The sequence below is a fragment of the Bos mutus genome, chromosome 13, assembly GCF_027580195.1.
Source record: "Bos mutus isolate GX-2022 chromosome 13, NWIPB_WYAK_1.1, whole genome shotgun sequence".
Lineage (NCBI taxonomy): Eukaryota > Metazoa > Chordata > Mammalia > Artiodactyla > Bovidae > Bos > Bos mutus.
The window spans coordinates 64,188,512-64,215,914 of NC_091629.1; the positions used below are offsets into that span (position 1 = coordinate 64,188,512).

General features: G+C 38.3%; 1 protein-coding gene across 5 annotated transcripts; it reads left to right on the forward strand.

Moving 5' to 3' along the window:
* On the forward strand, nucleotides 1-27,403 carry HACD1 (3-hydroxyacyl-CoA dehydratase 1). 5 transcript variants are annotated; one of them, XR_011466621.1, is made up of 9 exons: nucleotides 1-345; nucleotides 10,982-11,099; nucleotides 11,281-11,299; nucleotides 11,380-11,468; nucleotides 12,979-13,100; nucleotides 17,941-18,119; nucleotides 21,817-21,916; nucleotides 23,135-23,242; nucleotides 24,800-27,403. XR_011466621.1 is itself a non-coding variant. In XM_070381898.1 (8 exons), exons 1-7 carry the CDS (start codon nucleotides 89-91, stop codon nucleotides 21,897-21,899), a joined length of 867 nt encoding a protein of 288 aa, XP_070237999.1. In that variant the 5' UTR covers nucleotides 1-88; the 3' UTR covers nucleotides 21,900-21,916; nucleotides 24,800-27,403. The 5 variants fall into 5 exon arrangements, 2 of the variants coding, with proteins under 2 accessions (XP_070237999.1, XP_070237998.1); XR_011466620.1 differs by lacking the exon at nucleotides 23,135-23,242 and having other exon boundaries at nucleotides 24,800-24,857; nucleotides 25,629-27,403; XR_011466622.1 differs by lacking the exon at nucleotides 23,135-23,242 and having other exon boundaries at nucleotides 24,800-24,857; nucleotides 26,614-27,403.

Below are 27,403 nucleotides of genomic sequence, written 5' to 3' on the forward strand. Positions count from 1 at the left end.
GGCAGGGGGCGGGGCGGCGGCCGGGGGCGCCCGCTCCTCCCACTGCGGGCGGCCGGTCTGGCGGCGCTGAGCCCCCTGCGCGCGGCACATGGGGCGCCTGACGGAGGCGGCGGCAGCGGGCGGCGGCGCTTCAGCGGCGCGCTCGGCCGGGCCCCCTCCCGCTCCCCTGTCCCTCTCGTCCACGTCCCCCGGCTGCGCGGCCGCCATGGCGTCCAGCGAGGAGGACGGCACCAACGGCGGCGCCTCGGAGGCGAGCGAGGAGAGGGAGGCGGTGGGCAAGCGGAGGCGCCTGGGCTTGTTGGCCACTATCTGGCTCACCTTCTACAACATCGCCATGACCGCGGGGTACGAGCGCCCAGAGGGGGCCCTCCCCACGCCGCCGCGCCCCCGACTTTGCGCGCTCTGGTCGCTGGCAGAGCGTGCCCGGCTCCCGGGAGGGGCGGCGAGGGGCCGGGTGCGCGTGCGCGCGGGTAGCGGGGTGGTCGCGGCGCGGGGGTATTTGCGGCGCAGGGGTGCTTGCGGCGCAGGAAGGGGGCGCGGGCGGCCGTCGTGGGGGGAGGGGCGCTGCGCCTCGGGGCTTGAATGGAGCGGGGCGGGGGCCGGGCCGTGCTCGCCCGGCATTGCCTAATACGGTGCACGGCGCGCGCGGCGGCCGCGGGGCGCGGGCCGGAGGTTAAGTATAGACCTGGGCAGGAATGCGGGGCCGACCCGCGGGGGACTCTGCCCCCGCGGGCGCCACCGCCGCCGCTGCTGGTGAAGAAGCGCCGGGGTCCCACCGCCCCCGAGCCCGGAGCTGTCGGGAGAGTGGCCCCAACCCTCTTTCCCGGTCGCCGGCCCCTGGACTGCACAGCCTCGTGCTCCGGATCGCTGGGCAGAGTTTGCTAACTGTTCCTGTCTCTGCGATTTTTTTTTTTTTTTAAAGTAATAGTGCACCCGAGAGCTTCTTACCTGGGACGATTTTCCAAATACCCTGCGGGATCGGAGTTTGGCACTGGTGTCCAGGATCTTGTGGCTCCGTGACTGATACTCTGTACTTTTATTTCTGGCTTTGAGTGCGATTTACAAGTTAAAGTTACACAATGACTATCATAGCTCTGCAAAGAGCTGCCGCAGTGACTTTTAAAAAACCTGCTGGGAAATGCTCTTCCATTTCTAAATGGCATTGCCTTAAAAAAAAAAAAAAAAGCTGTTTTCCGTTATCCCACGAAGTATTACTAACCTCTAGAAATGTAGGGGGAAAGCTTAATATCGAAAACTTTCTCTAGAGCTTACAGAAAACTGTGATTGACCGAGATTTAATGAATGATTTGAGACTGTGCTGAGTACTTTTGTGCTTAATGCCTAACGAGGACTCACTGTGGGGCAGGCACTGTGTCGGTCCATCTAGGTGTAATGTGTCATCATTGGTCCTCTACGACTGTGAGGGGCGCATGATGTTAAATTTGATAGAATGGGAAACTGAGGCACAAATAGATTAAGTAACTTGCTCAAGTTCACACAACCAGTAAGTGTCAGACTTAGGCTTCAGTCCAGACAGTTTGACTCCAGAGCCCTGTTACTTCTGCTTTCCACTCTTAAGTTTTCTAATCTTGAAAAAGAAAACTAATTGACTCACACGCTACTGGAGAACAGTTGGGTACCCACTGTGTGCTACAGCCTGAAAAACATTGTCTCTTCTGTGCTCATCTCATCCAGTTAATAAACACTGGGGAAGCCTGCCATTTATTAACTTGTCTGTGGTCCCTTTCCTTTCCAGGCCACTTTCCCTTTTGAAGGCCGAGTTACCTTTTGAAAAAAGGAAGATCAGTACATACCTCCAGTTTAAAGCCTTCAGTGACTCTGCATTACCTCCACTGGTAATGGAAGGGATTTAGGCTGTCATTCAAGGCAATATCTGCCTGATTACTCTTCCCAGTTTTATTGCTTTTGGTATCTCCTCTCAGTCAACTGTGCCCTCAAAGCACCGTGCAGTTTTATTTTCACAGCTCTCTCCGTCTTTGCTCAGGCTGTTCATCCTGTGGATAATATTCCCTGTGTTCCTGCTATGACTTTTAACCAAGTCACCTCTTTGAAGTTTTCTGAGTGTCTTACCCCACCTGGAGCAGAATTAAATGTTCTCTCCGTTGTGTTCTCAAACTTCATTCCTGACTTTCCTACCTGGCTCAGCAAAATCACTGCTTCTCGGGAAACTTGTCTGTCTCCCAGTTGTTCAAAGGCAAGGGAGCAGAAATAGAATAATCCATATAACTAACTCTTTGGAAGCTTTCTAGAGGCGTTGAGATTTGAAGAAAGAATAGGATTTGCATATGTAGAGGGTGGATATTTCAAGTGAGATGAGTTCTGAAAATAGGCATGAGATGCAATGAAACTTACTGATTTAATTGAAGGGACATAGTGCAGACGTTGTGCAGATGAGGTTGGCAAAGCTGTGGTATGCAAAGTGGGACACACACGTGTACATTGAGTGGTTTGGAGGTTCTTTTTTTCTTTTGTGCCTGCTTTTTTTCCCCCAGCTTTTTTGAGTTGTAACTGACAACCTAACACTGGGAGTTTAAGGTGTACAATATGATTGCTTGATGTATTACTTGGTATATGTATATATTACAAAATGATTTTCATCATAAGATTAGTTAGCACATCTGTCACCTTACATAGTTGCCATGTTTATTTTGGGATGGAGAACATTTAAGATTTCGGATCCTAGCAACTGATTTTTTTTTAAATTGAAGTTTAGTTGATTTACAGTGTTGTGCCAATCTCTGCTGTATATATGCTCTAAACATAAAGAGGAATCATGGAGAAGGCGATGGCACCCCACTCCAGTACCCTTGCCTGGAAAATCCCATGGACGGAGGAGCCTGGTGGGCTGCAGTCCATGAGGTCGCTAAGAGTCAGACGAGGCTGAGCAACTTCACTTTCACTTTTCACTTTCATGCATCGGAGAAGGAAATGGCAACCCACTCCAGTGTTCTTGCCTGGAGAATCCCAGGGACGGAGGAGCCTGGTGGTCTGCCGTCTATGGGGTCACACAGAGTCGAACACAACTGAAGCGACTTAGCAGCAGCAGCAGCAGCATAGTGACTTAGTTATACACATATAGACATTCTGTTTTTGTATATTCTTTTTCATTATGATTTATCATAGGATATTGAATATAGTTCTCTGTGCTATACAGTAGGACCTTGTTAATTTAGTCTATATGTAATAGCTTACATCTGCTAATGCAGAGGTTCTTTTCATTTATTTGCTTGGTTTTTTCGCTTTTAGCAGAACTTTGGAAGGTTTATTGATATTTTTGGTAATAGTTTTGAAATCAAACAATATCTGAGAAATGAAATTTTTACATAAGTGTAAAAAAGAAATTGCCTAATTCTATAAGCTCAGCATGACTCTTCATTTTTCCTTGTAATGTCTCATGAGAGTAACTGTTCAGATTTTTACTCAAATTACCATATCAGGGAGGCCTTCCCTGGCTGTCTTCATTTAAGTAGAAGCTGCTTACAAATCACTCCTTATCCCCTTTGCCTGCTTTGTTTTTCTCCACCATGCTTGTTACCATATAACTGTATGATGAACTTTACTAAATCATCTTGTTGCTTATTGGTCTGCTTCTCAGACCCTATACAATGTTAGTTCCATGAAACTCTCAAGAAATATTGGGTTGGCCAAAAAGTTCGTTTGAGTTTCTCCATAACATTTTACAGAAAAACCCAAAGGAACCTTTTGGCCAACCCAGTATTTGTTGAGTAAATGAATGTACTGATATTATAGAGTATTGTAGTTACAATATCTACTCTGTTGGATATTCAGTTTTCATGCATTATTTCACCAAATATTTCCATGTAGTTTTCAAAATTACACTTTTTCATGGTTATATAAAAGTGAATAGAGTTAAGTTACAGTGATAGTCTAAATCATGCCTCTGATCATATTATCCTTTAATTTGTTTCTCTTGAATTACTTGTTTAGGATCAATTCCCAGAGTAGAACTACAGGATGTAATTGATTTAGTTAAGTAATAATGTAATTTAAAGGATGTGAGGATTTTTATGGTACTTGTTCACAATAGATGCTTGGCTAGGAGCATTTTCTCTCTCTTCTTTTTTGCCACAAACACTTTTGAAGCCTGCATGTATTTGTGCATTGTCTTAGGTCAAGTGAGAGGCAAAAGCTAAATATTTTAGGCCCTGTGCTTGGAGAAGTGTTACCAGGGACATTTATAGATTGCAGTAAAAGATGGGATGAAGTAAGTGTTCTGCAGAGGTGTCATGTCTGTAGGTAGGGAGAATCAGAGAAAGGTGTGTGTGTGTCTGTGTGTGTATGTAACCATTGCATTCTAACTGAGCTTTGAAGGATGAGCAGGATTTACTTGGCAGGGTTGAGGAAGCAACAGGAGTTAGGGTACAGAGATGTGACACCACTTGACATGCTGTTGGGGTGAAAACAAGTGGATCTGAAGCATAGGCTGGGACAGAAAGATGTACTGGTAACCTGCCCCTTTGCGCAGGCCTGACATGCTTCCCTAACATGTTTGGATTCTAACCTGTAAGCAGTATGGGAAGGTGATAATTGAAGGTTATGTTTTCACCCCTTTTTAGCCGGGTAACCTCAGATAAGTTCCATAACCTCTCTAACCCTGGGTTTTCTCATCTGTCAAAGGAACAACACAACTACTTTGCTAGATTATTACAAGGAATTAAGTGGATATGAAGTGGTCAACGGAGATGCCTGACACATAGTGGGTGTTTAGAAATGATAATTCCTATTCCTAGTGGTGACTTGAAAAGTGCACTTTGTGCAGAAACTGATATATTCTCACTGTGTACATGGTGTGTGTTAGCAGAGCACCAGACCCAAGGTTCAGGCATGTACATTTCTCAACTTGGTAAGTAATAGACATATATTTTATCCCTGGGGAGGATGAATCCACGTGTGGATCTGTGACAGCTTTTGTTTTTTTTTTTTAATTGGAGTATAGTTGCTTTACAGTGTTGTACAACAAAATAAATCAGCTATATGTATACATATACCCCCTCCCTCTTGAATCTCCCTCTCACCCGCTACCACCCCACCCCCCTGCATACCATCCCTCTAGGTAATCACAGAGCGGGGCTCCCTGTGTTATACTGCGGCTTCCCACTAGCTAGCTATTTTATACAATGTAGCATATATATGTCAATCCTACTCTCCCAGTTCATCCCCCACCCTCTGTGCCCACACATCTGCACTCATGTCTGTGTCTCTGTTCCTGCCCTGCAGATAGGTTCATCTGTACCATTTTTCTAGATTCCACATGTATGCATTGATATATAATGTTTGTTTTTCTTTCTGACTTACTTCACTCTGAATGACAGACTCTAGGTCCATCCACATTGCTACAAAAGACCCGATTTCATTCCTTCATTATGGCTGAGTAATATTCCATTGTATATATGTTCTACATTTTGTTTATCCATCCATCTGTCAAAGAACATTTGTTTATTTATTTATTCATATAAATTTATTTATTTTAATTGGAGGCTAATTACTTTACAATACTGTAGTGGTTTTGTCGTACATTGACATGAATCCGCCACAGGTGTACATGTGTTCCCCATCCTGAACCCCCCCCCCGCCTCCCTCCCCAAAGAACATTTAGATTGCTCCATGTCCTGGCTATTGTAAATAGTGCATTTTATCCATTCAAACCACTCAATGTCTTCAACAGATAAAGTTTTCGAGAAAGAGAAAGGAGGAGAGATGAGTGGATGGATGGAAGGGGGCAAAATGTATAGATTGACATAGTCATAAAAGACATAGCAACTAATTACAGTGAATGAATCATTTCAGTCATGATTTCTTCATTTTTTTTTTTTTTTGGCTGTATTGTGTATGAGATCTTGGTTCACTAATCCAGGTCACTCCCATGCCCCCTGCATTGGCAGCACTGAGTCCTAACCACTGGACCACCAGAGAATTCCCCCAATTACGATATTAAAAAATTCTGAGACAGTTGTATCTTAACTCTAAGTTTTATGATTGAAGAAGTTCTCATTCAATTTTTCACATGGGATAGTGGTGTTTTGGTTCCATTTATAGACAATAAACCTTTGAGAAATACATCATTAAGCATTTATCAATCATATTATAGAATGTATGAGATTTAATTCAGAATAATCAGAGAGGAAGGCTTGTGGGGAGAGAAGTGAATAGAAGTTTGGATGAAACAAAATTATTTGCAAGATGATATTGGTTGGGTCTTCCTGTGGTCCAGTGGTTACTCTGTGCTTCCACTGCAGGGGGCACAGGTTCAATCCCTGATTAAGGAACTAAGATCCCACATACCTTGTGGTCAAAAAATAAAATGAATTTAAAAAAATTTAAAAGATGGTACTGGTTGAAGCAGGGCAGTGGCAAACAGGGTTCATAGTACCATTCATGCTCTCAGTTCAGTTCAGTTGCTCAGATGTGTCCAGCTCTTGGTGATCCTATGGACTGCAGCACACCAGTCTTCCCTGTCCATCACCAACTCCCAGAGCTTGCTCAAACTCATGTCCATCGAGTCAGTGATGCTGTCCAACCATCTCATCCTCTGTCATTCCCTTCTCCTCCTGCCTTCAGTCTTTCCCAGCATCAGGGTCTTTTCCATTGAGTCAGTTTTTAGCATCAGGTGGCTGAAGTATTGGAATTTCAGCTCTACACCTTTCATTCATGCTCTACACCTTTGTATATGTTTGAAGTTGTTCATAACTTTTTTTTTAAGTAGTGTTGAAATTTTAAAAAATAGGAGATATAGGTGTAGATAACCAAGTTCTTAAAAAAGCAGGTGGTCTCCAAGAGATATTAGGAGAAAAAGAGGCACCAGAAGACATCTGAAAGAGAAAGCTCCACCTTCAATAAGAATTTTTAGGGTCATCACAGCCATAGCGTGTAAGGAGGAGTTTAGTGAGTGCCATAGGTGTTTAGGAAATGATACATCTCTCTCCTTGCTACACTGTTGTGTCGTCTCCGCTCACTAGAACTATGTCTTATCTCTAATTCCCCAGGACCTAGCACAGTACCTGGCGTAGCAATAAATGTTGATACTGAAGCTGAATGAATAAGTAAATGAATCAAGCAAGTAAGAAACCTTCTACGTGTGGAACACATGTTTATATTTTCCAAAGAGAGTGTCTAGGTTCATATTTGTGTAATTGATAGCTCTGAAATATTTTTTAAGAAAACTTTCCAGAAAAGAATTCTGAATTGTAGAAGCTCTAGTTGCTTCTGGAAATCTTTAAAATTATAATGACTCAACTGATGGATGCAGCAGTCCAGGGTTACTTAAATGTAGGACCTGTAAGAGAAATTTTGATCCTCATTCTTTGTGATGGAGGGCTTAGGAGGTGAGAATGGATTAATTCAGATGAGCTTCTGGCTGTATTTATTGAAAAACAGGTGAGAGGTTAGCATAGATGGTTCCATGGTCCTTTATAACCCTAGAGTGTTCATTTCTTTTATTTCCAACAGGTTAATTAGTGGTGGTATTCGCCTAATACTGTACTATTAATAGTTGGTACAATACTGCCACCTATGGGACAACAGTAAAATGTGTTACTGTTAAGGATGCTTGGAGTTTTATATCATGCTTTTAAAAATATACAAAACTTATCATCTCGATGAATCTTCTGATGAATTCTTTGGTAGGGTAATAATTTTTGTTTTGCCCATGTGGTATCTTCCTGGTCCAGGGATCAAACCTGTGTCTCCTACATTGGCAGGCGGGTTATTTACCCTGAGCCACCAGGGAAGCTCCAAATTAAAACAACTTATGAAGCTTGTTTTCTTACTAGAAGTCATATAAGGCCTTGGAATTGAGGATATTGAAAATCATAACATTTTACAACTGGAAGGTACCTAAAACATCCTTCAGATGAGCACACTCAGATGAACCTAGCACAGGATTAAGTGTTGGGTCCAGTGTGGAGTGAAACCATGAGCTGAATCCAGGAAGCCATGGTGCAGTAAAAAGAGAACAGCAATGGGCTTTAAGAGTTCCACCATGAACTTACTCTAAGCCTTAGGATAAGTCCTTAGATGTCTCTGCATGGTGATTATCTTGTATTGAACAATGGCCTTCAAACTTTCCTAATAACATACTACTATCAGCTGAAATATCTGAGTGTAACACTCTGTATAACTTTAAAAATTACTACAATTTAAATACACGTATTTTTATGATTAGCTAATATCCCCAGGCTGGTAGCTTAACTGGTAAAGAATCTCTCTGCAGTATAGGAGACGCCCACTTGATCCTTGGGTTGGGAAGATCCCCTGGGTCGGGAAGATCCCCTGGAGAAGGGATACGCTACCCACTCCAGTCTTCTTGGGCTTGCCTGGTGGCTCAGATGGTAAAGAATCCACCTGCAATGCGGGAGACCTGGGTTTGATCCCTGGGTTGGGAAGATCCCCTGGAGGAGGGCATGGCAACCCACTCCAATATTCTTGCCTGGAGAATCCCAAGGACAGAGGAGCCTGGCGGGCTACAGTCCATGGGGTTGCAAAGAGTTGGATATGACTGAGCGACTAAGCACAACACACCAGGTACAGTGTATACTTAGGGCCTGACCAGTACAGTGGAGTAGTTGACGAGCATAGACTGTGAGATGAGTGGTGGGTTTAAGTCCCAGCTGACTGGCTCTATGGCCCTTTCTCCTATTTCCACAGCAGTGAAATAGGATAATAGTAGGTGCTACCTCATAGGGTTATTGTGAGGATGAAATATTAATATGTTAACTATATATATATAGAGAGAACAGTGTCTAGAACATTGAAAGCACTCTACAAGTGTACTTGCTATTACTTTAATACTTCTACATTTCAAAGGTCTTTGTGATAGTTTCAGACATTTGCCTGATTTCATGTCATTCTCACTAGAAAGTGATTGTTCTTTACTCATTCTGTGCTGAGGAGGGAGCATTCCCAGGGTTGAAGTGCTGTTCTGCTATTTTCTCACTGTTCTATTGAATCTGCTTTTCATCCCACTCAATCAGTCATTTCTTCACAGGCACCTTTAAGCCATTTGTCTATTTTATGAGTGCTTTTTAATTAAAAAGTTAAAAATGTGTAATAATTTTTTAATTCATAAATCCATTTAACTAGTCACTTTGGAGACCACTGTTTCTAAAAGCCTGGGGCAGCTATTCATTTCCATGAGTGTGTTATTAAAGATGTTTAAAAGTTACAGGTGATGCAACTTTTTTAAACTTCAAAGCGCTTTTGTAATTGCAATGGGAAAAATGACCTCTTATCAGGGACTCTTGGAGATTGAGTATCTGACTGGTGAGAAAGCTGGTGTCCACAAGTTTGATTTGTGTTTGTAAGTACCATTAATTCACCACAACTACATTTAATGTATAAGTGGACAAAGGAGCTGAGTGGGCTACAGTCCATGGGATCACAAGAACCGGACCCAATTTAGTGGCTAAACCACCACCAAGTTGAAAGGGGTGGGGATGTGCATTTTTTCTTTTTTGAAAATGAACCCTTTTTAAAAAAAGTGTAGTTGATTTACATTATTAGTTTCAGCTGTGCAGCATAGTGATTCAATATTTTTATAGAATATACTCCATTTGAAGTTATTATAAAACAATGGCTGTATTTCCATGTGCCATATGATATATCCTTGTTCCTTATTTATTTTATATATAGTAGTTTGTGTCTTTTAACCCCCTATTCTTGTCTTAATCCCTCTGCCCTTCCCTTTCCCACTTGGTAACCACTAGTTTGAGAATCAGGCTGGGGCTTCCCCTGGTGGCTCAGTGGTAGAGTCTGCCTGCCAGTGCAGGAGACATGGGTTTAATCTCTGATCTGGGAAGCTCCCACATGCCGTGGAATAACTAAGTCTGTGCACCACAGCTATTGAACCTGTGCTCTAGAGCCCATGCTCCACAACAAGAGAAGCCAGTGCATTGAGAAGCCTGTGCGCTAGAGAGTAGCCCCTGATCTCACCCAGAGAAAACCTGCATGCAACAGTAAAGACCCAGCACAGCCAAAAATTATAAATGAATAAAAAAACATTTTTATAAAGGTTAGAAAAGCAGGTTTACATCTGACCTTCTATATGTGTTCCTTCTGCAGCACCACAATTGTTTTTATTTAATGGAAATTATAAAAAACATTAATGGTTCTTATTAATGACTTTTACTTATAGCTATATATTTGTATAAAATACATATTTATACACATATAGCTCTTTACATCAACTCTTTATATAATTATGAAATACTTTATAATAACTTCATTTTTCATAGAGAAACCTACTTCTTCAGTCTGTCAGTTTATCGGCTGAAACCAAAAATACAGTGCACATTGTTTGACATTTGAATGTAGCTGATATTGAATACGGGCTTCCCTGATAGCTCAGTTGGTAAAGAATCCGTCTTCAATGCAGGAGACCCCAGTTCGACTCAGGAAGACTGCTGGAGAAGGGATAGCCTACCCACTGCAGTATTCTTGGGCTTCCCTTATGGCTTAGCTGGTGAAGAATCTGCCTACAATGCAGGAGGCCTAGGTTTGATCCTTGGTTTGGAGGATAGCCTACCCACTGCAGTATTCTTGGGCTTTCCGTGTGACTTAGCTGGTGAAGAATCTGCCTACAATGCAGGAGGCCTAGGTTTGATCCTTGGTTTGGAGGATAGCCTACCCACTGCAGTATTCTTGGGCTTCCTTTGCAGCTCAGCTGGTAAAAGAATCTGCCTGCAATGTGGGAGACCTAGGTTTGATGCCTTGGTTGGGAAGATCCCCTGGAGATGGAAAGGGCTACCCACTCCTGTTTATTTCCTTGAGGAGTCAATGTAAAAATAATGTTTGTCATTTCTTCCTGTGGGTTTTTGAAAATAGAATAATGAACTGAGCATATTAACACATACATGCTAGTACTGTATAAGTTATGATGTATCTTTTCAGGATTCAGGAGACTTCATTCTGACAGAGCTTCATAAAATGCTTTTCTTTTCTGTAGGTGGTTGGTACTAGCTATTGCCATGGTACGTTTTTACATGGAAAAAGGAACACACAAAGGTTTATATAGAAGTATTCAGAAGACACTTAAATTTTTCCAGACATTTGCCTTGCTTGAGGTAAGTTTTCAATGATGCTTGTTTTTATATCATATTTATTTGAAAATATGTCTGTTGGAGCAGAATCAGTCTTATTTTGCTTATTACTTACTCCCCATAGACTCACTTAAAACCAGTGGAGACAGGGATTTATTTTATGCTATTGACATGTGATTTTTTTTGTTTGTTTGTTTGCTTACAGATAGTCCACTGTTTAATTGGTGAGTTTTTTTTTAAATTGATTTTTATGTTTGGCAGAGATTGCATTTGGGGCAGTGGTTGACGTGTTTTTCTTTTTAAGGAATTGTACCTACTTCTGTGCTTGTGGCTGGGGTCCAAGTGAGTTCAAGAATCTTCATGGTGTGGCTCGTTACTCACAGTATAAAACCAGTAAGTGACATGACACTCTGTCTACTTGAGCCAGCAGGAAAGCTTTCTTATTAACAGGAACCCAAAATATTAACCTGACTATATTTCAGGAAGCAGAACCCTTGGCCAAAGAAGGGTTGAGTTTGGATGTAAGTGGGATTGTACATTGAGTTAGCGCATTCATAGAATGGATTTGAAACACCAGCAAACCCCCAAACTGGCATTTTTATAGCCATAATACACTCTCCTCTGGAGTTTTGCAGTTTTTAACATCAGTGTTCCTCTGCTCAATGTTCTGTGGCAGCCTGGAGGGGGAGGGGAGCTTGGGAGAGAATGGATACGTTTGTATGTATGGCTGCTCTACTGTGCACCAGAAACAAACACAGCGCTGTTAATCGGCTATACTCCAGTATAAAATAAAAATTTTTAAATAAGTAAAATAAAATGAAGTAAATTGTTCCTATTCTGTCACATAGTGAAATGAGAATTTTCTTTTCTGTTGAAGTTGTGTGTATTGTGTTTGACTATGTAATTGAAGTTGTCAGTATAAACAGTTCCTTTTTCCTCATTTAGCATCGAGCATTGTAGCTAGAGACACAAAGTTAATCTAGCTCTGTAGCTCTGAATACTTGGAAAAGACTCAATTAAAAGTTAGAAGAGTTAAGGAACTTAGAGAAAAATAAGCTTGCTACTCATTGAAGCATGACAGGAGACAGACTCGAGTCTAATTAATGGCTTAAAGCCTTTTAGACAAACAAACACCATGTTTAGCATTTCAAGCCACTGGGCCTCTTAAACCCATGACAGAAGCATTTCCCACATGGGCCCTCCTGACCTTCTTGACAGCCTCTGGAGCCTCCTGTCTACTTGAGGACTGCTCTCTGGCCTCCTCTCCTTTCCCTCAGATGCCTGACTTATCCTGTCTGCTTGTGGTGACACATAACCTCCCTTCCATGGCCTGCTGGGCTCATGGCCTCCAGTCTGCCTGGGGACAGATGGCTGACCTTCTGCTTTTACTGCTCTATACTTCAAACCTCTCGACTAGAATCCTTCACTCAGCTGACTCAGTCCACCAATGCCTGCTGTACAGACGGCACGGGACACACATGTACACTGGACACACATGTACACGTATAAAATCAGGCCCTCATTCAGATTGCCTTGTCATTTAAGAGCAGGAGGCCAACAGATAAATAAAAGGGATCAATCAGATAAAAAGAGATGCTATTCTGGACAGTGCATACTGGTTCTGAGAGGCTGATATTGTCCTGGGATGGTTGAGTTATTGGCTGGAGCAAAAGGGGACAGAGAGGACCCAGTAGAAATTCAACCATTCCTCTGTTAACAGCATATTTAAATCTGATGTTGGTAAAGACCTAGGTAGTGGTGACTGCATTGAATTGTCTGTATTGCATCTTTCTAACCCTAACTCTCCATTATAACAAAAGGCACGTAGTAAATAATGAAAAAAAAAAAGTCTTCATGGAGAAAGAAGTTCAACGAACCTATGACTTTCTCTGTAATTCCGCAGATCCAGAATGAGGAGAGTGTGGTGCTTTTTCTGGTCGCATGGACGGTGACAGAGATCACTCGCTACTCCTTCTACACATTCAGTCTTCTCGACCACTTGCCATACTTCATTAAATGGGCCAGGTGGCGATGATGTCTTGTAGTTTAGTTGCTCATGGTGCTGCGCATGCGTGTTTTGTGTGCTGAGCTAACACAGAAAATTAAAATGTATGTCTTAGCCATGTGTTGCTTGGAGGCTGTCATTTTGGATATTAGCAGTTTATAACTTGCATTCTAAAGGCTTAATTTAATGACTAGGGAACAGTCATATTAACATATATCTTGAGTGAAAGCAGTGCCAGACAAATTATGTTAGTCCTTAAATAAATCCCAAATTGGTCATTCATTTTTCCTTGAAAACAAGATATACATCTGTGGAATTATATTAAATCAACTCTTGACCCAAAATATGGCATTTTGTCTGATTCACTAAAATTTTCTTTTTGACAGCTCACAAACTCCTTATTCTACAAAACAAAGTTAGGAAAATAAACTAAAACACTAAAAATAAACTATAAAACAGGCAAGCTTTAGAAACAAAATGGATATTAAAGAAATTTTTGGAAACTTTCAGCGCCTAGAAATTTTTTTAACATGACAGACTTTCACTGAATTAAATACATAATGTTCTTGTAATTGCTAAAAGTGATCCTTACATCAGTCAGTCATTAGTATTCAACCTATGTCATCTCCACATTTTTAGTATTTTGTATATACAATGTCAGCTTTGTGTGTGTATTAAGTGGCAGAGACAGTTTTTAAACGTCATCCTTATTTGGAATTGTATTATTTGGAAGGAGGACAACATTTATATTTCAAAGGTTCTAAATATAGTTCTCCCAAAGCAACAGTTTTTAAAGTAAAAGATATTCTGTCCTTTTTAAAGGACAAGTTTGCATTGCTCAAGTTTCCAAATGCTCAAGTTTGCATTCTTGAGCAGCTGATATTTTACAAAGTTATTACAAAAACAAGACTGTTCTTTGGAGAACAGATCACAAATCAGCATAGATTTGTTTATTTCATTCTCTTCATACTTATAATCAGAAATAACAGTGATAATAATAACATACCCAGGTGTGAGGACAACAAAATCTCTATCCTCTTCTGATGCAAGAGAAAAAAATAAAATGACTAATAGGTGTGAGAAACACTGGGTGGGGAGAAATGTAGGGAGGCTGTTAGGGTAAGAGATGTCTGTCCCATATACGGCTATGTACTGGATTGGCCAACAAGTTCGTTTGGGTTTTTGGCCAACCCAGGAGGTAGGTAGATAGATAATAATAGATATTAATAGATAGATGAAGTGTGTTAGTTGCTTAGTTCTGTCTGACTCTTTGGGACCCCATGAACTATACTGGAATGGGTAGCGTTCCCTTCTCCAGAGGATCTTCCTGACCCAGGGATCGAGCCCGGGTTTCCTGCATTGCAGGCAGAGCATCTTTACCATCTGAGCCACCAGGAAGGCCCTTAATAGATAGATAGATGGATAGATATCCCACATAGGTAGGATAAAAGAGTTTGATGGTAACTTCAGTCTTTAAATTTTTAAAATTTAGCTATGAAAGTAGTATGTTTTCATTATAAAAAACACAAACAGTTTTTAGTCTATATAATAAACATGAAAAGTTCTGCTAGTATTCCTACCCGACTGCCCTGCCCTCCCCCTGGAGAAAGTTGGGAGTTCACCATCCAGACTTTTTCTTATTAACAGTGGGAACACACAGATGTGAGTTTTTGAAAAATAAATGAGTAACATGATACTTGATTTTTGTTTATATATTGGAGCTCTTGTTTTCTTTTTAAAATTGGTACAGGTCCATTTAGAGCTTGCTCTCTGTCTCTTAATGCTGCATCATATTCCATAGGATGAATGACTCAGTTCTCTATTGCCAGAATTTAGATTACTTCTGGTTTTCTGATACTCTAAATACTGCTTTGTGATATCAAAACAATGATATATCCATATTTCTGTTATTTTTTAAACAAACTCTGGTATTAGTACATAGCTAATATCAAGGTAATCCATATCTAGTGTCAGACTTGTTTTTGATTACCATATACTAAAAACCTAACACTTTTTCTTAAGAATAAAAACTTAAAATTGTCTATATTCCCCTTATAAAAGATAATCACTATTAATTATACTATCAATATATATCCTTTCAAACTTTTTTATGTTCTCTAGCTCTTTTTTTGTGGCTTACCATTTTGTATATAAAGTGAGTGAGTGAATCAAAGTCACTCAGTCATGTCTGACTCTGTGACCCCATGGACTGTACAGTCCATGGAATTCTCCAGGCCAGAATACTGGAGTGGGTAACCATTTCCTTCTCCAGGGGATCTTCCCAACCCAGGAATGAACCGGGGTCTCCCACATTGCAGGCGGATTCTTTACCAGCTGAGCCACCAGGGAAGCCCTTGTATATAAAATAAGGCTTTAAAATTATAATTTGAGCTTAAACATTTTATCTGCTGAAGGTTACACTACCATTTATAAGCGTTTGGTTGGAAATCATTTATTTTTCCTGTACCAGAAATAATTTATTTTTCTTGTACCAGAAAATTTAATCACTCTAGCAATTGGGCCTTTCACAAGATTAGCAGTTTGGAATGTGGCTGGATGCTAATCCCAGAATGTGACTCACTGTCATTTTGCATGACCCCAGTCTTTCAGACCCTCCAGCACCTTTGAAAATACTAATTCAAGATATAGTCTTTTTTTATTTGCTATATTTATAAAATTTGTTTGTGGAAGGTAATGATCTTTAATATTTTGTCTGCCTTTTAGAATGCATTTGCATGTCTTGAATTTCTGGAAAAGTTCAAAATTCTACCATTGCATGTTTAAATTTGCTGTCAGAAATCCTTTGTCAGTTGCCTTAATGGTAAACAGGTTCCTGTAAAATCTTTCAACTTTGAAATGCATATTTTAACATAATACATCATGTCAGTTCATCATAATCACGAATAATTACGTTTCATGTAAAAACTCATAAAGATCCCAAACACCTATAGGTATTTGCCCACCCTATTAAACTAACCTAAAATAGCATTTATATTTATGTTCGAATGTTGAAGCCATTCTTAAATAAAACTTCACTTTAAAAATGGCTTCTTATTTATAAAGCATTGCCCTACTATGATGATTTGGATATTTGGATATGATTTGATTCTATTTATCTGTCAAAAGTGTTCCTAGAAAAGCTCACTGAATAGATAAATGTTTATTGTTATGCTTTCATACTGATTTCTTTTTATTTTCAAAAATGCATTCCCTTAAAAAAGTTTTTGATGACAATTGGGAATCTGTAAGGAAGCATCATATGTTTTTTGGAATATTAGTTAAATCTCTCATGCTGCTGCAGAACTTAGAGACTTGATGACATACAACCTTTTTAAAGTGCAAATAAAGTCAAATAAATTATGTAATTTTTCCCCATTTCATTGAAAATAATTAGTTTTTATGAATTTGACATACTTTATTCTGAGTGATTTTTTTTTTCAATTAAAGAACAGTCCTACCCAAAAAAAGTCATCTGAGAGCCACATAAAGTTAAAAAAATACTTAAGTTTGAATGTCTTACTTGAGAAAGGAATATCAAATGTTCAGTTATGTGCTTTTAAATTGAGATAGGAAAAGATTGATTTAAGTGATATACACAGAACAGCACAAGGCTGATGAGGACAGCACTGCACACAGCAAGGAGGGGGCATGCAGGGACTGTTGAAGAATCATTCTTCTTTCTTTCCCAGTTCATCTATTTTGGCAAATAATTCTGCCCTCCTCTGTCATCTCTTGTCTTTGCATACATATCCTTGGCACATAGAAGTAAGGCGACTTTTAAGTTGTCTCCAAGCTCCTGCCGTATTCACATATTTGACTTCTCTTTACAAATATGTCTTAATTCCAACAAAATGATTAAAATCCAGATCAATTTGCTTGCTTTCTTTTTCCACCAAAATTTTGACCTTAACTTCTGTGGTAACTATTATAGAGCAACTGACTTGGAAAAAACTTTTTTTTTTTTTTTAAATGGAGAAATGTTATTACCTGGGGTGCTTGAGGCTGTCCTGTTGGCCCACCAGTGGAGACTTTGCAGGGTACCTCTAACTGTAGGCGGGAGTGATGCCAGGCACTTGCAGCCCCAGTGTGTGTGAGAGGATGACCTGCAATCCAAATGAACAAACTGTGATTTGGATTTTAACTAGAACTTTCTCAGCTCCATTTTAAGCAAGCTAACTATTCCTTTAATATGCAGATTCAGGAAGTGACCCATCTTCCTTTGTTTATCATGAAAGCAATTTTAGACAACATGTTGGTTAGCAGTTATTGATGATGCTTCAGATGGTTTTTATCAGTTTTCTAAAATAGGGTTTCTTTTAATTAATAACCACAAAGTGTTTTCCGAATGCCTCCAAACAACTATTTTGGCAGTTTCAAAATTTAGATCTAAAATTAGAATCGTAACTGGCCTTTTAAAAACATAGCATTGGATCAACAAATGACTAGCTTCAGGGGAAAAAAATCAGTCAGTGTGATTCCAGGTGTCCAAGCAGCTACTTTTACAATACTTTACAGTGCTTTTATTTACTTTACAATAGACTGTAATAAATACTTGTGTTATTTATCATACTTAAAAATCAGTCATTGACTTTAAAATTTATAGTTCAGTCCTATAAAGTAAGTTGACTTCTTACTTTATTAAGATCTTGCTGTTTAAAAGGGGAACTGCTAGAAGAAAAAACCTGACAATAATTAAATTACTAAGCGAATGATTAAAGTATAAAAAATTAACTTTGTATGTGAGGTTAATATAAGTATATAGGAAGGAGAATTTTTAAACTTAAATAAAGTAGTAGCAAAAGAATTATAAAACCCAGTAATTATTCTAGAAAAATAATTCTCAGATTATTCTTTCTCCAGATATAATTTTTTTATCATCTTATATCCTGTTGGAGTTGCTGGTGAACTTCTTACAATATACGCTGCCTTACCATATGTGAAGAAAACAGGAATGTTCTCCATAAGACTTCCCAATAAATACAATGTCTCTTTTGACTACTATTATTTTCTTCTTATAACCATGGCCTCATATATACCATGTAAGTATGTATCTGTTAGCACTCTGATGTAGCATACACTGTGAAAGTGCTTCGAAAGATGTCAGAAGATTGACATATATATTCTATGATATATGAAATAGATAGCTAACCAGAATCTACTATACAGCACAAGGAACTCTACTGTGTTCTGTAGTGACCTAAAGGGGAAGGAAATCCAAGAAAAGAGGGGATATATGTGGACATAGAGCTGATTCACTTTGCTATACAGTAGAAACAAGCACAATATTGTAAAGTAACTTTACTCAAAATTTTTTTAAAAAGGGAGAAATCATGTCTTACAAATACATCAAAACCTCTGTTCAGTTCCATAATTTGAAATAATTGAAAGGCAAATTGTGAGGAAAAAAGGTAAGTAAATTAACACACAAATGACTGCCTTCTCAAAATCATTTAAAAATAAGCTTAGTATGATTTGTGTTTTTAAAGAAAAGATAAGCCTACAGTGAACTCTTTGAAAGCATTTAGAATTATGTATCTGAACAGAAATATTTTATCCAAGGAAATCTGAGGTCATTTTTATTCATTAAGCACATACTTAGAAAAAGTGTCCCAAGGTGCTTTTTAGTCTTATGTGTGTTTCCCTATGTACTAGAAAATAATGAATGAGCTACTTTCTTAAGGTGTTTCTAATAACTCAGCCTTTTGAATAGTTGCAATGAATTGATGAGACTCTATTCATTTCATTTAAATACAGAGTGGTGTATCTTTATGTCAGATTTTGATAATCACTAGCAGGAAATGTGAAGATACAGCGAGACTGTTGTTTGCCCTTGTCAATAAAATTAGAGGCTCTGAGGTCAGTGCAGGAGAAAAAAGAAATGAGAAACATTTATGGAATAAAAATCAGCATTGACACAGTATGAAATATTTCATTTAGAGAGGATGAGCATAAAATGTGGCCACTTCTTCAGGGCCTCCAACTTCTAAGTTTTTCTGAAGTAAAAATTGATGTGATGGTCATATAGTGTTTTTATTTTTAGTTTAATTTTTTTAATTTTTAAAATTATTTGGACTATAATTCTTTTACAGGTTGGTGTTCATTTCTGCCATATAACATTGAGAATCAGCCAGAAGTAATACATTTATAACCCCTCTTCTGGAGCTTCCCTCCCAGCCCCCAACCATTCCATCCATTTAGGTCATCACAGAGCACCAAGCTGAGCTCCCTGTGCTGTATAGCAGCTAGATATCTGATTTACATATGGTGGTGTATATATGTCAGTGCTACTCTCTCTATTTGTCTCCCTTCTCCCTCCTCCCCTATGACCCCCATGACCCCAGCATTCACTGCAGCACTATTTACAATAGCCAGGACATGGAAGCAGCCTAGATGTCCACTGACAACTGAATGGATAAAGCAGATGTGCTACATAAATACAGTGGAATATTACTCAGCCATAAAAGGAACAAAATTGGGTCATTTGTAGTGATGTGGATGAACCTAGAGCTTGTGATACAGAGCAAACTAAGTTAGAAAGAGAAAACCAAATATTGTATATTAATACATACATGTAGAATCAGTGGTACCAATGAACCTATTTGTGGGGCAGGAATAGAGAGAGATGCATACATAGAGAACGGACTTGCCATATGTTTTTATTCCCTGATCTTCTCTCTTCTCAGTCTGACTCTCCTCTTTTTCTCCACCAGAACGAGTTCAGGGGGGCTCAGGGATGCTAAGCCTACAATACTTGTTTCTTTCCCTGATTTTCCCAGCATCTAGTGAATAGCAGCACACCTGGAGCAAAACCACACTTGCCCCCTGATATAGGTTCAGGTCTTGAGTTCCCTTTTTCTTCACAGTCACTGAGGCATGTCTGTGAAAACCCAGGGTCCAAGAGATCATGGTTTGAAACCATGAAACCAGTAACTTGTAAGAGCGCATTTTCAGGTGTCCTGTGAAGACTGGCCTTTGCCAGTAGCAGCTTCTCAGTTTATCAGGCTGTCAGTTACCTGAGACCCTGTTCCTGCTGGAGGATCAGTCAGTCAGTAGGGGATGTTTTTCACCTGATGATTAGTATTAGTTTTGATGTTATTGTTTAGTCTCTAAGTAATGTCTGACTCTTTTAAATGCTTTGCCAGTTACAAGTATAAAAGTATACTTTGAGTGCTTATCTTAGCACTCAAAACAAGTCTGATGTAATAAGGATGTTATAGATGTATTTGCAAAACTTGGTCAGTTAGCTTTAAGTCTACATTGCCTGAATATATTTAGACTGTTAGATATAATATGATGGTTACATTTATGAAGGTGGATAGTACCTACTTAAATAAAAAGTAAAATCTTTGATGCATTTTGGCTCCATTTGAGCTAAATTCTATGAGTACTTATCCATAGTTCCCTGAGCAAAATATTCAGAGCTTGTTTTGTCATTAAATTCATTCATTTTGGTTATTCTGTTAATCATTTTCAGATATATTTTTTACATTTGTATTATTTATAGCTGATGTTAATTTGCTCATCCACTAGCATTTACCCTATAATTCAAAGTACTGGTTCAAATTGACTCAAAATAATTCTCCAAATTCAACAGGGTGGACAACCATTTGTTTAACTAATCTAATACATGTGCATTTGTGTGTTTGTAGATAACAGACCACCCTTATGCCCGACCAGTAGGGGTTTTTGCTCTGGGCCCACACTGATCACTTTTCCACACAGGACCCCTTTCCTTCAGATCACATCCTAGAAAGCTGGAACCATGGAATTTGCTACCCAGATGGCACTGGGCATGCATCCAGGGACTGCCTTGCTCTCTTCCCCAATCTGTTCTCCTGAGGGTTAACTGCGTCACCTGTGTGCACGTCCCTGAGACAAGGGGAAGCTATTTGGGAGGTGGATGGATGCAGCTGGGTTGCGTGGAGTCGGACATCCACACAGATGTTCCTGAAACCCCTCATGACATAGGACAGCTGTTAGAACACAGAGAAGGGGCCAGGTTGCTTTGTGCTGCACTGTTCTGGCACAGTATTCCTAAAAGTTATAGAAATCTTCTTTTTTCTTAATCAGAGTTTAGTTGCTTTACAATGTTGTATTTCTGCTGTACAGCAAGGTGAATCAGCTATACATACGCATATATCCCTTCTTTGTCACCACAGAGCATTGAGAAGAGTTCCTTGTGCTATACAGTTGGTTCTCATTAATTACCTATTTTATGTATAGCAGGGTATACATGTCAATCCCAGTCTCCCGATTCATCCCACACGCACCTCCCCCACTACCCCGTGGGTGTTCATATGTTTGTTCTCTATGTCTATGTCTCACTTTCTACTTTGCAAATAGGTTCATCTGTAGCATTTTTCTAGATGCACATATATGCATTAATACATGATATTTGTTTTCTCTTTCTGAATTACTTCACCCTGTATGACAGTCTCTAGGTCCATCCAGAGTTATAGAGTTCTCAATTCAAACATGGCCTTCCACGTCATTATAAAGAGATATTTAAGAACATATTTAAGTTTACTAAAAAAACTGACAGTTTATGGCATTAAAACATTTAGGCATATGGTATAGGAACCTCCATTTGTACCCTTATGCTGAGCCCTGTAAGGATTAGGGCGGTAGCCATGGTGCATGACGGGCTTGCTCTCAAAGATCACCATGTTTGAGAGGCTGCAAGTATAAAACATTTCCAGCAAAAGCTTACCTTCTTGTTCTCTTTTCTCCATTAAGTGTTTCCACAACTCTACTTTCATATGTTACGTCAGAGAAGAAAGGTGCTTCATGGAGAGGTGATTGTCGAAAAGGATGATTAAATGATCCCCACAACAAGGTGCTTTTTCCAGAATAACCAGGATTACTTGAGTCCAAGTTTTAATAACAAGAATAAACAACTTGATAAATATTGCGGGTTGTATTATTTCTTAAACTATAACTTGGGGCATGTGGTATTTGCCAATATTTGTCTTCAGATTGTGCCAGCTCCATTTGCTACGAGTATAAACTCCTGGGTAGGTGATGATCATCAAAAAAAATAATTGGGTATATTACCTGGGTTGGGGGTGGGGCAAAAGCTTCAGTAGTTTTTAAGTTTCACTAAGTAATTTTTGCTACATAGGTTCAAAGCTTTTAAAATCAATATTTAAAAATTAGTTTAATGATTTAACGTTATGATGCCTGCCAGTGATATTTGTGTGATATTTATAAATGAAACTAAATACAGAATTATAATAACTTGTTAATAATGTATTGGCATTTCTTGAACCCAGGGTCTATTTCTCTGAAGTATAACAGGTAGCATTTTTGATTAATAACAGCTTTTGGAAATGTGGACATAATTTGCTAGGATAAATCTTTTGATTTAGATAAAGTAGCCATATAAAAGTCAAAAATATTCAAGAAAATGTCACAGTTGGAAAATAGTCTTTAGAAATGTGTTTAGGCCATTGAAATTACTGCTAAGCACATTTATTTTCATTTGAATTGACTACTCAAGGTCAACCTTTCCAACTGTAAGGATTTTAACAGATTAGAAAGAATATAAGTGTATACCTAGTTTCACTTGTAAAAGGAAAAATGATAATATCGAGTCTGATGGTAACATTGGGTCTGTTACATTAAGAACTCTGGCTGAAAAAGGCTGCTCTATACTGTGGGATCATCTAATGAAATTCATCTTGTGATATACCTTTTTGGTACTTAGGTAACAGAAATTTAGGATATGATCTAAAATAGACTTATTTTATTCTGAATTTTGTTGACCAGTAAAAAGTCTTATAATAAAGCTTCTGTCCACATGTTTAATAGAAAGATACACTGAAGATAATCTAATCATGCTTTAATTCTTAAGTATATCCTTTAAAATTTTCCCCTCTAATATTAAGGTATATTGCTTTCCTGACCTGTTTTAAAGAGAATTTTAAATATGTGACTTTAAAAAAAAGGAATTTTTTGCTTGCTATAGAGGTGTAGGTATAATTTTGGCTTTAATTGTTCTGTATTGTTTCCATTTATAGTTGACATGTAATGTGTCACTTTTCACGTTTTTCAGAATTGCTTATTTTGTGTTATCACTTCCTCTTCAAATGATTTCATGTGGAAATTTGTAGTTCAGAATAGTTTTGCAAGCTTACATCTTAGACAACTTGATTTTTAAAAGGTGCTATTTCTTTTATTACATTTTAATATTTTCTCTGTAATATTAGGTTACTAATTTTCAAAAATGCAATGTTCATTCTGTATTTATTTGACTTTGATTGTTTTTGTCTTGAATTTTTATATGGAAGAAATTTTCAGGGACTTTTCCCCTTTGGTAACGTAGTACAAGAAGTTCATATGCTTATCCTGTTAGATGCCTGTCTTATGAAAAGTATTTTCAGTCTTCTTCCTAAAATTTGCATTAATTCACCTTGTACGCCTAACCAGCAGATTTAATACTCTTTTTTTCCCCTTAAGTGATGGAATATCTTGAAGTAGAAACTGTGATCAACTTTAATAAAAATGCAATACATCAGACTATTCAGAGACTATGTTAATATGCTCAAAGTATGCCTAAACTTTAGATTTAGTTTATCTTCGGGATCTTTTATTTCAGCTAATTCTCAGCCATCCTTTGTGTAGAAAATAAAGTGCTTAAATGGTAATTTGATTGCAATAGGGAGAAATATTTGAAAGTCCTTTGCACTTGTCTCCTGTGATAGAATCTTCTTTGGAAAATCTCCCAAAGCCACTATAACATTCCTTTGAGTATGCACATCAGGCTTGAATCAAATAGATTTTGAATTCAGTCCTGAAGATTTTGGATTTGACAAACCATATACCAAGAAATTTTGATGCTAGTAACTTCCAATGGGATTTGACATTCCTTACAATTCTAGTTTTAAATTTTTCATAGCTTTATAGTTTAATATATCACACAATAATAGATATAATATGCATTTAAAAATTTTTCCACAGTCTTTTTTTTTTTTTTAACTTTTAATGGTTCTCAATTTAATGGTTCTCAATTTGTTATTTTTGTTGTTGTTCTTTGGCTATACCATGTGGCATGTGGGATCTTAATTCCCCAACCAGGGATTGAACCTGCGTCCCCTATAGTGGAAGCACAGATTCCACACAGATTCTTAACCATTGGACTGCCAGGGAAGTACCTCAGTTTGATATTAATAAAGCAACTTCCCTAATAGTTATAACTTAATGAAAATGCCAAAATAAATATTAAAATGTCACTTTTCACCAAAGGCTTTTGTTCTTTGACATCTGTAGGATCTCAGAAACATTTCATCTTCAGATTGTTAAGCATCTAATTATTATGCCACTGTCTCATGGTTTCTGGTGATATATTACAGAAGTGATATAAGATTGTGCAGTAATCCCTTCCCCTCCTCTCTGCCCCGAAGAATATTTGTGCTCATTGTGTGCCAAGGACTGTTTAGGAATTAACATCCTCCTAGCATACGTCTGTCTATCTAACATACACAGTGAACCTCTGACATAATTACTAGGTCAGATTGGTTAGAAAATCACAGTGTGAAATGATTACTTGTGCTTTAACAAAATTGGGTGCATAGGTAACCTGATGTGGCAGAGTTTATTGGCTTTTTAAAAACTTTTTATGTATGTTGACGTATAGCTGATTAACTAGGTTGTGATAGTTTCAGGTGGACAGCAGAGGGACTCAGCCATACATAAATATGTATCCTTTCTCCCCATCCAGGTGTGGCAAGGTTCTTCGTTACTCACGTGTAAAAGTGTATCAGACTGCCATTAAATAGGTAATATTCTGGTTTAAATTTATTTTCAAACCCTTACAGATATGCAACTGTTAAATCATCAAGGTGCAACACTGAAGGAAGAATAACTGTAAGAAGCAAGATTTAAATGAATGTGTAAAATGTAGACATATTTTCCATCAATATATACATAGATCTGGAATATACATATATATATGATAAAAAGAGCAACATAGTTTTGTAATTCCAATATGAAGGCATTAAATGAAATTGAAAATTCAGTTTGTTTAGTCTAAATTTATGAAACAGATAGACATTTGTTGTTCCTCCAGACTGGAAGCTTAAGAATATGTTCTTAAAATTTTATCTTTTTTTCTAGTGTTCCTTTTCCAGCTTTTAAAAATATATGGTTCAGTTTTTGTTTTGAAAGAATTTCAAATTTACAAGAAAGTTGCAAGAATGCTAGTCTTCACTTGAATCCCTACTTGTTAACATTTTGTGATTTTGCTGTAACATTCTATTTGAAATATTTTGTGAACCATTTCTTCAGTGTATGATCTTAAGAACAAAGGCATTCTCTTAAACAGCCACAGTACAATGACCCAAATGAGGAAATTAAAACTGACAGAATATCTAAACTACGAAGTGAAAGTGAAGTCATTTTAGTCCTGTCCGACTCTGCAATCCCATGGAGCCTGCTAGGCTCCTCTGTCCATGGGATTCTCCAGGCAAGAATACTGGAGTGAGTTGGCATTTCCTTCTCCAGGGGTTCTTCCCAACCTGGGGATTGAACCGAGGTCTCTTGCATTGCAGGCGAATTCTTGACTCTCAGAGCCACCAGGGAAGCCTAACTCAACTACAGTCCTTCAAATACCAAGAGGGAAGTTCTGAACATATGTTGTGGGTCAAGAGCCCATCCAGGTTCAGGCACTTCCTTTAGTTGTCATCTCTTCTTGTCTGTAATGATTCCTTGGTTTTTCTTCATTTCATGGTTTTAACATTTTCAATAGTACAGGACAGTTGTTTTGGAGAAAGTCTCTCGGTTTGGGTTTGTTTGATATTTCCTCATGACTAGCTTTAATTTATGCACTCTTCCACAGGAATATTGATTTGTCCCATTTACTGGTGATACTGACTTTGATGTTTTACGTGATTTGTTTTTTCATATTTTGGTTGCAGAGTAACACATAGGTCTTTTTGGTCTAATTCACTGGAGTTTGGCTTTGAAATGTGGCATTGGGATTTTTAACCTGATTAATATGCCTTGCTCTGATACATGAAGATTGATGTCTTTTTAAGGGATTAAAAAGTGCTAAATGATTTTTACACCTGGAATTTCCAGGCGTTTTATGAATTCAACCTTTATGTTGATGTTTAAGCTCCTAGACTGCAAAACTCTGTGATTAATTAATATACTTTGATTTTGCTTCAAGTTCTTAACTACAGTTTCTGTTCTACTTTACTGTATACTCTCACCATGATATTCTGCTTTACCAAGATGATACATAATGCAAGGTTGAGCGTGCTCTGAAAGTACATTTTAGGGTCTTCTTGAAAGTACAGTGGTTAAGACTCCAAGCTTCCACTGCCAGGGGCACGGGTTCAGTCCCTCGTTGGGGAACTAAGATCCCACATGCCATGCAGTGAGACTAAAACATTAAAAAAATTTTTTTTAATACATTTTATTTCTTGATTTAGGGTATTGCCTTTCCCCTATATTTTAAAATGTCATTTGTACAACTTGAAAATTAAAATTGTTCTTTAAATCCACTTAACATTTTGTGGATTTTACTTTTAGGATTAAGACTGTAGAAAAAAGGATTTTGACCACAGCTTCTATAAGAGTGATCCTAGGATCCCAGACCCCCTGCCTTAGAGACTCTGCATCAGTGGCTTGGTAACTGAGAAATCTGCATTTTTTGCAAGGACCTGGGCAGCTTGATATAGGCAGTTTAGAGGTTCCACTATCCGTTTGAGAAACACTGCCTTAGAGAAATACCAGGGGGCTGAGAAAGGTGACTTCTTACAAGTGCCGCATTTCATGTACTTAGGTTAACTGAAAAAAATCAGCATTGCTACATTGTTCTATTGTCTCTCACCAAAATGAACACCATAGGTTTAAGTTTATATAGATGAAAAACTTGATATTTGCATAGTGTGAGATAGTAAGACATTTTGTATGTGTTTTTAAAGTATGTACTATTTTATAGCCATGCAATTGATTTGTCTGTTCACTTAAGTAGTGTAGAGCATAGAGAACAGTATTAAAATCTAGAGTGATAATCAGGTTATTTATTGTACTGAATTTAATCTTATGAAATAAGTGGACATCATGACAGTTAGATTTTAGTTTAGTAGTATTGTTCATTGAACAACTTCTAGTCTCTTTTGGTAATTAAAGACACACACGCCTGTTAGAAAGGAATATATTCAAGATTTTGAAAAACATATGTGTTACTGTTTTTGAGAAATATGCACAATAGAAAGTAATTATAATTTGCCTGAGTGATTTATAATTTAATCATCACTTGACTAAAATAGGTTTGTGGTTAAATGAATATGCTACGACTAGTTTTATTGAGTATACT

What these genes read in the sequence shown, in the direction of transcription:
- HACD1 (XM_070381898.1), top strand. Translation starts at nt 89, where the DNA reads ATGGGGCGCCTGACGGAGGCGGCGGCAGCGGGCGGCGGCGCTTCAGCG. An exon ending in TACTTCATTAAATGGGCCAG is followed by an intron (nt 13,101 to 17,940) that starts GTGGCGATGATG and finishes TTCTTTCTCCAG; the next exon opens with ATATAATTTTTTTATCATCT. An exon ending in CATGGCCTCATATATACCAT is followed by an intron (nt 18,120 to 21,816) that starts GTAAGTATGTAT and finishes TTCTCCATTAAG; the next exon opens with TGTTTCCACAACTCTACTTT.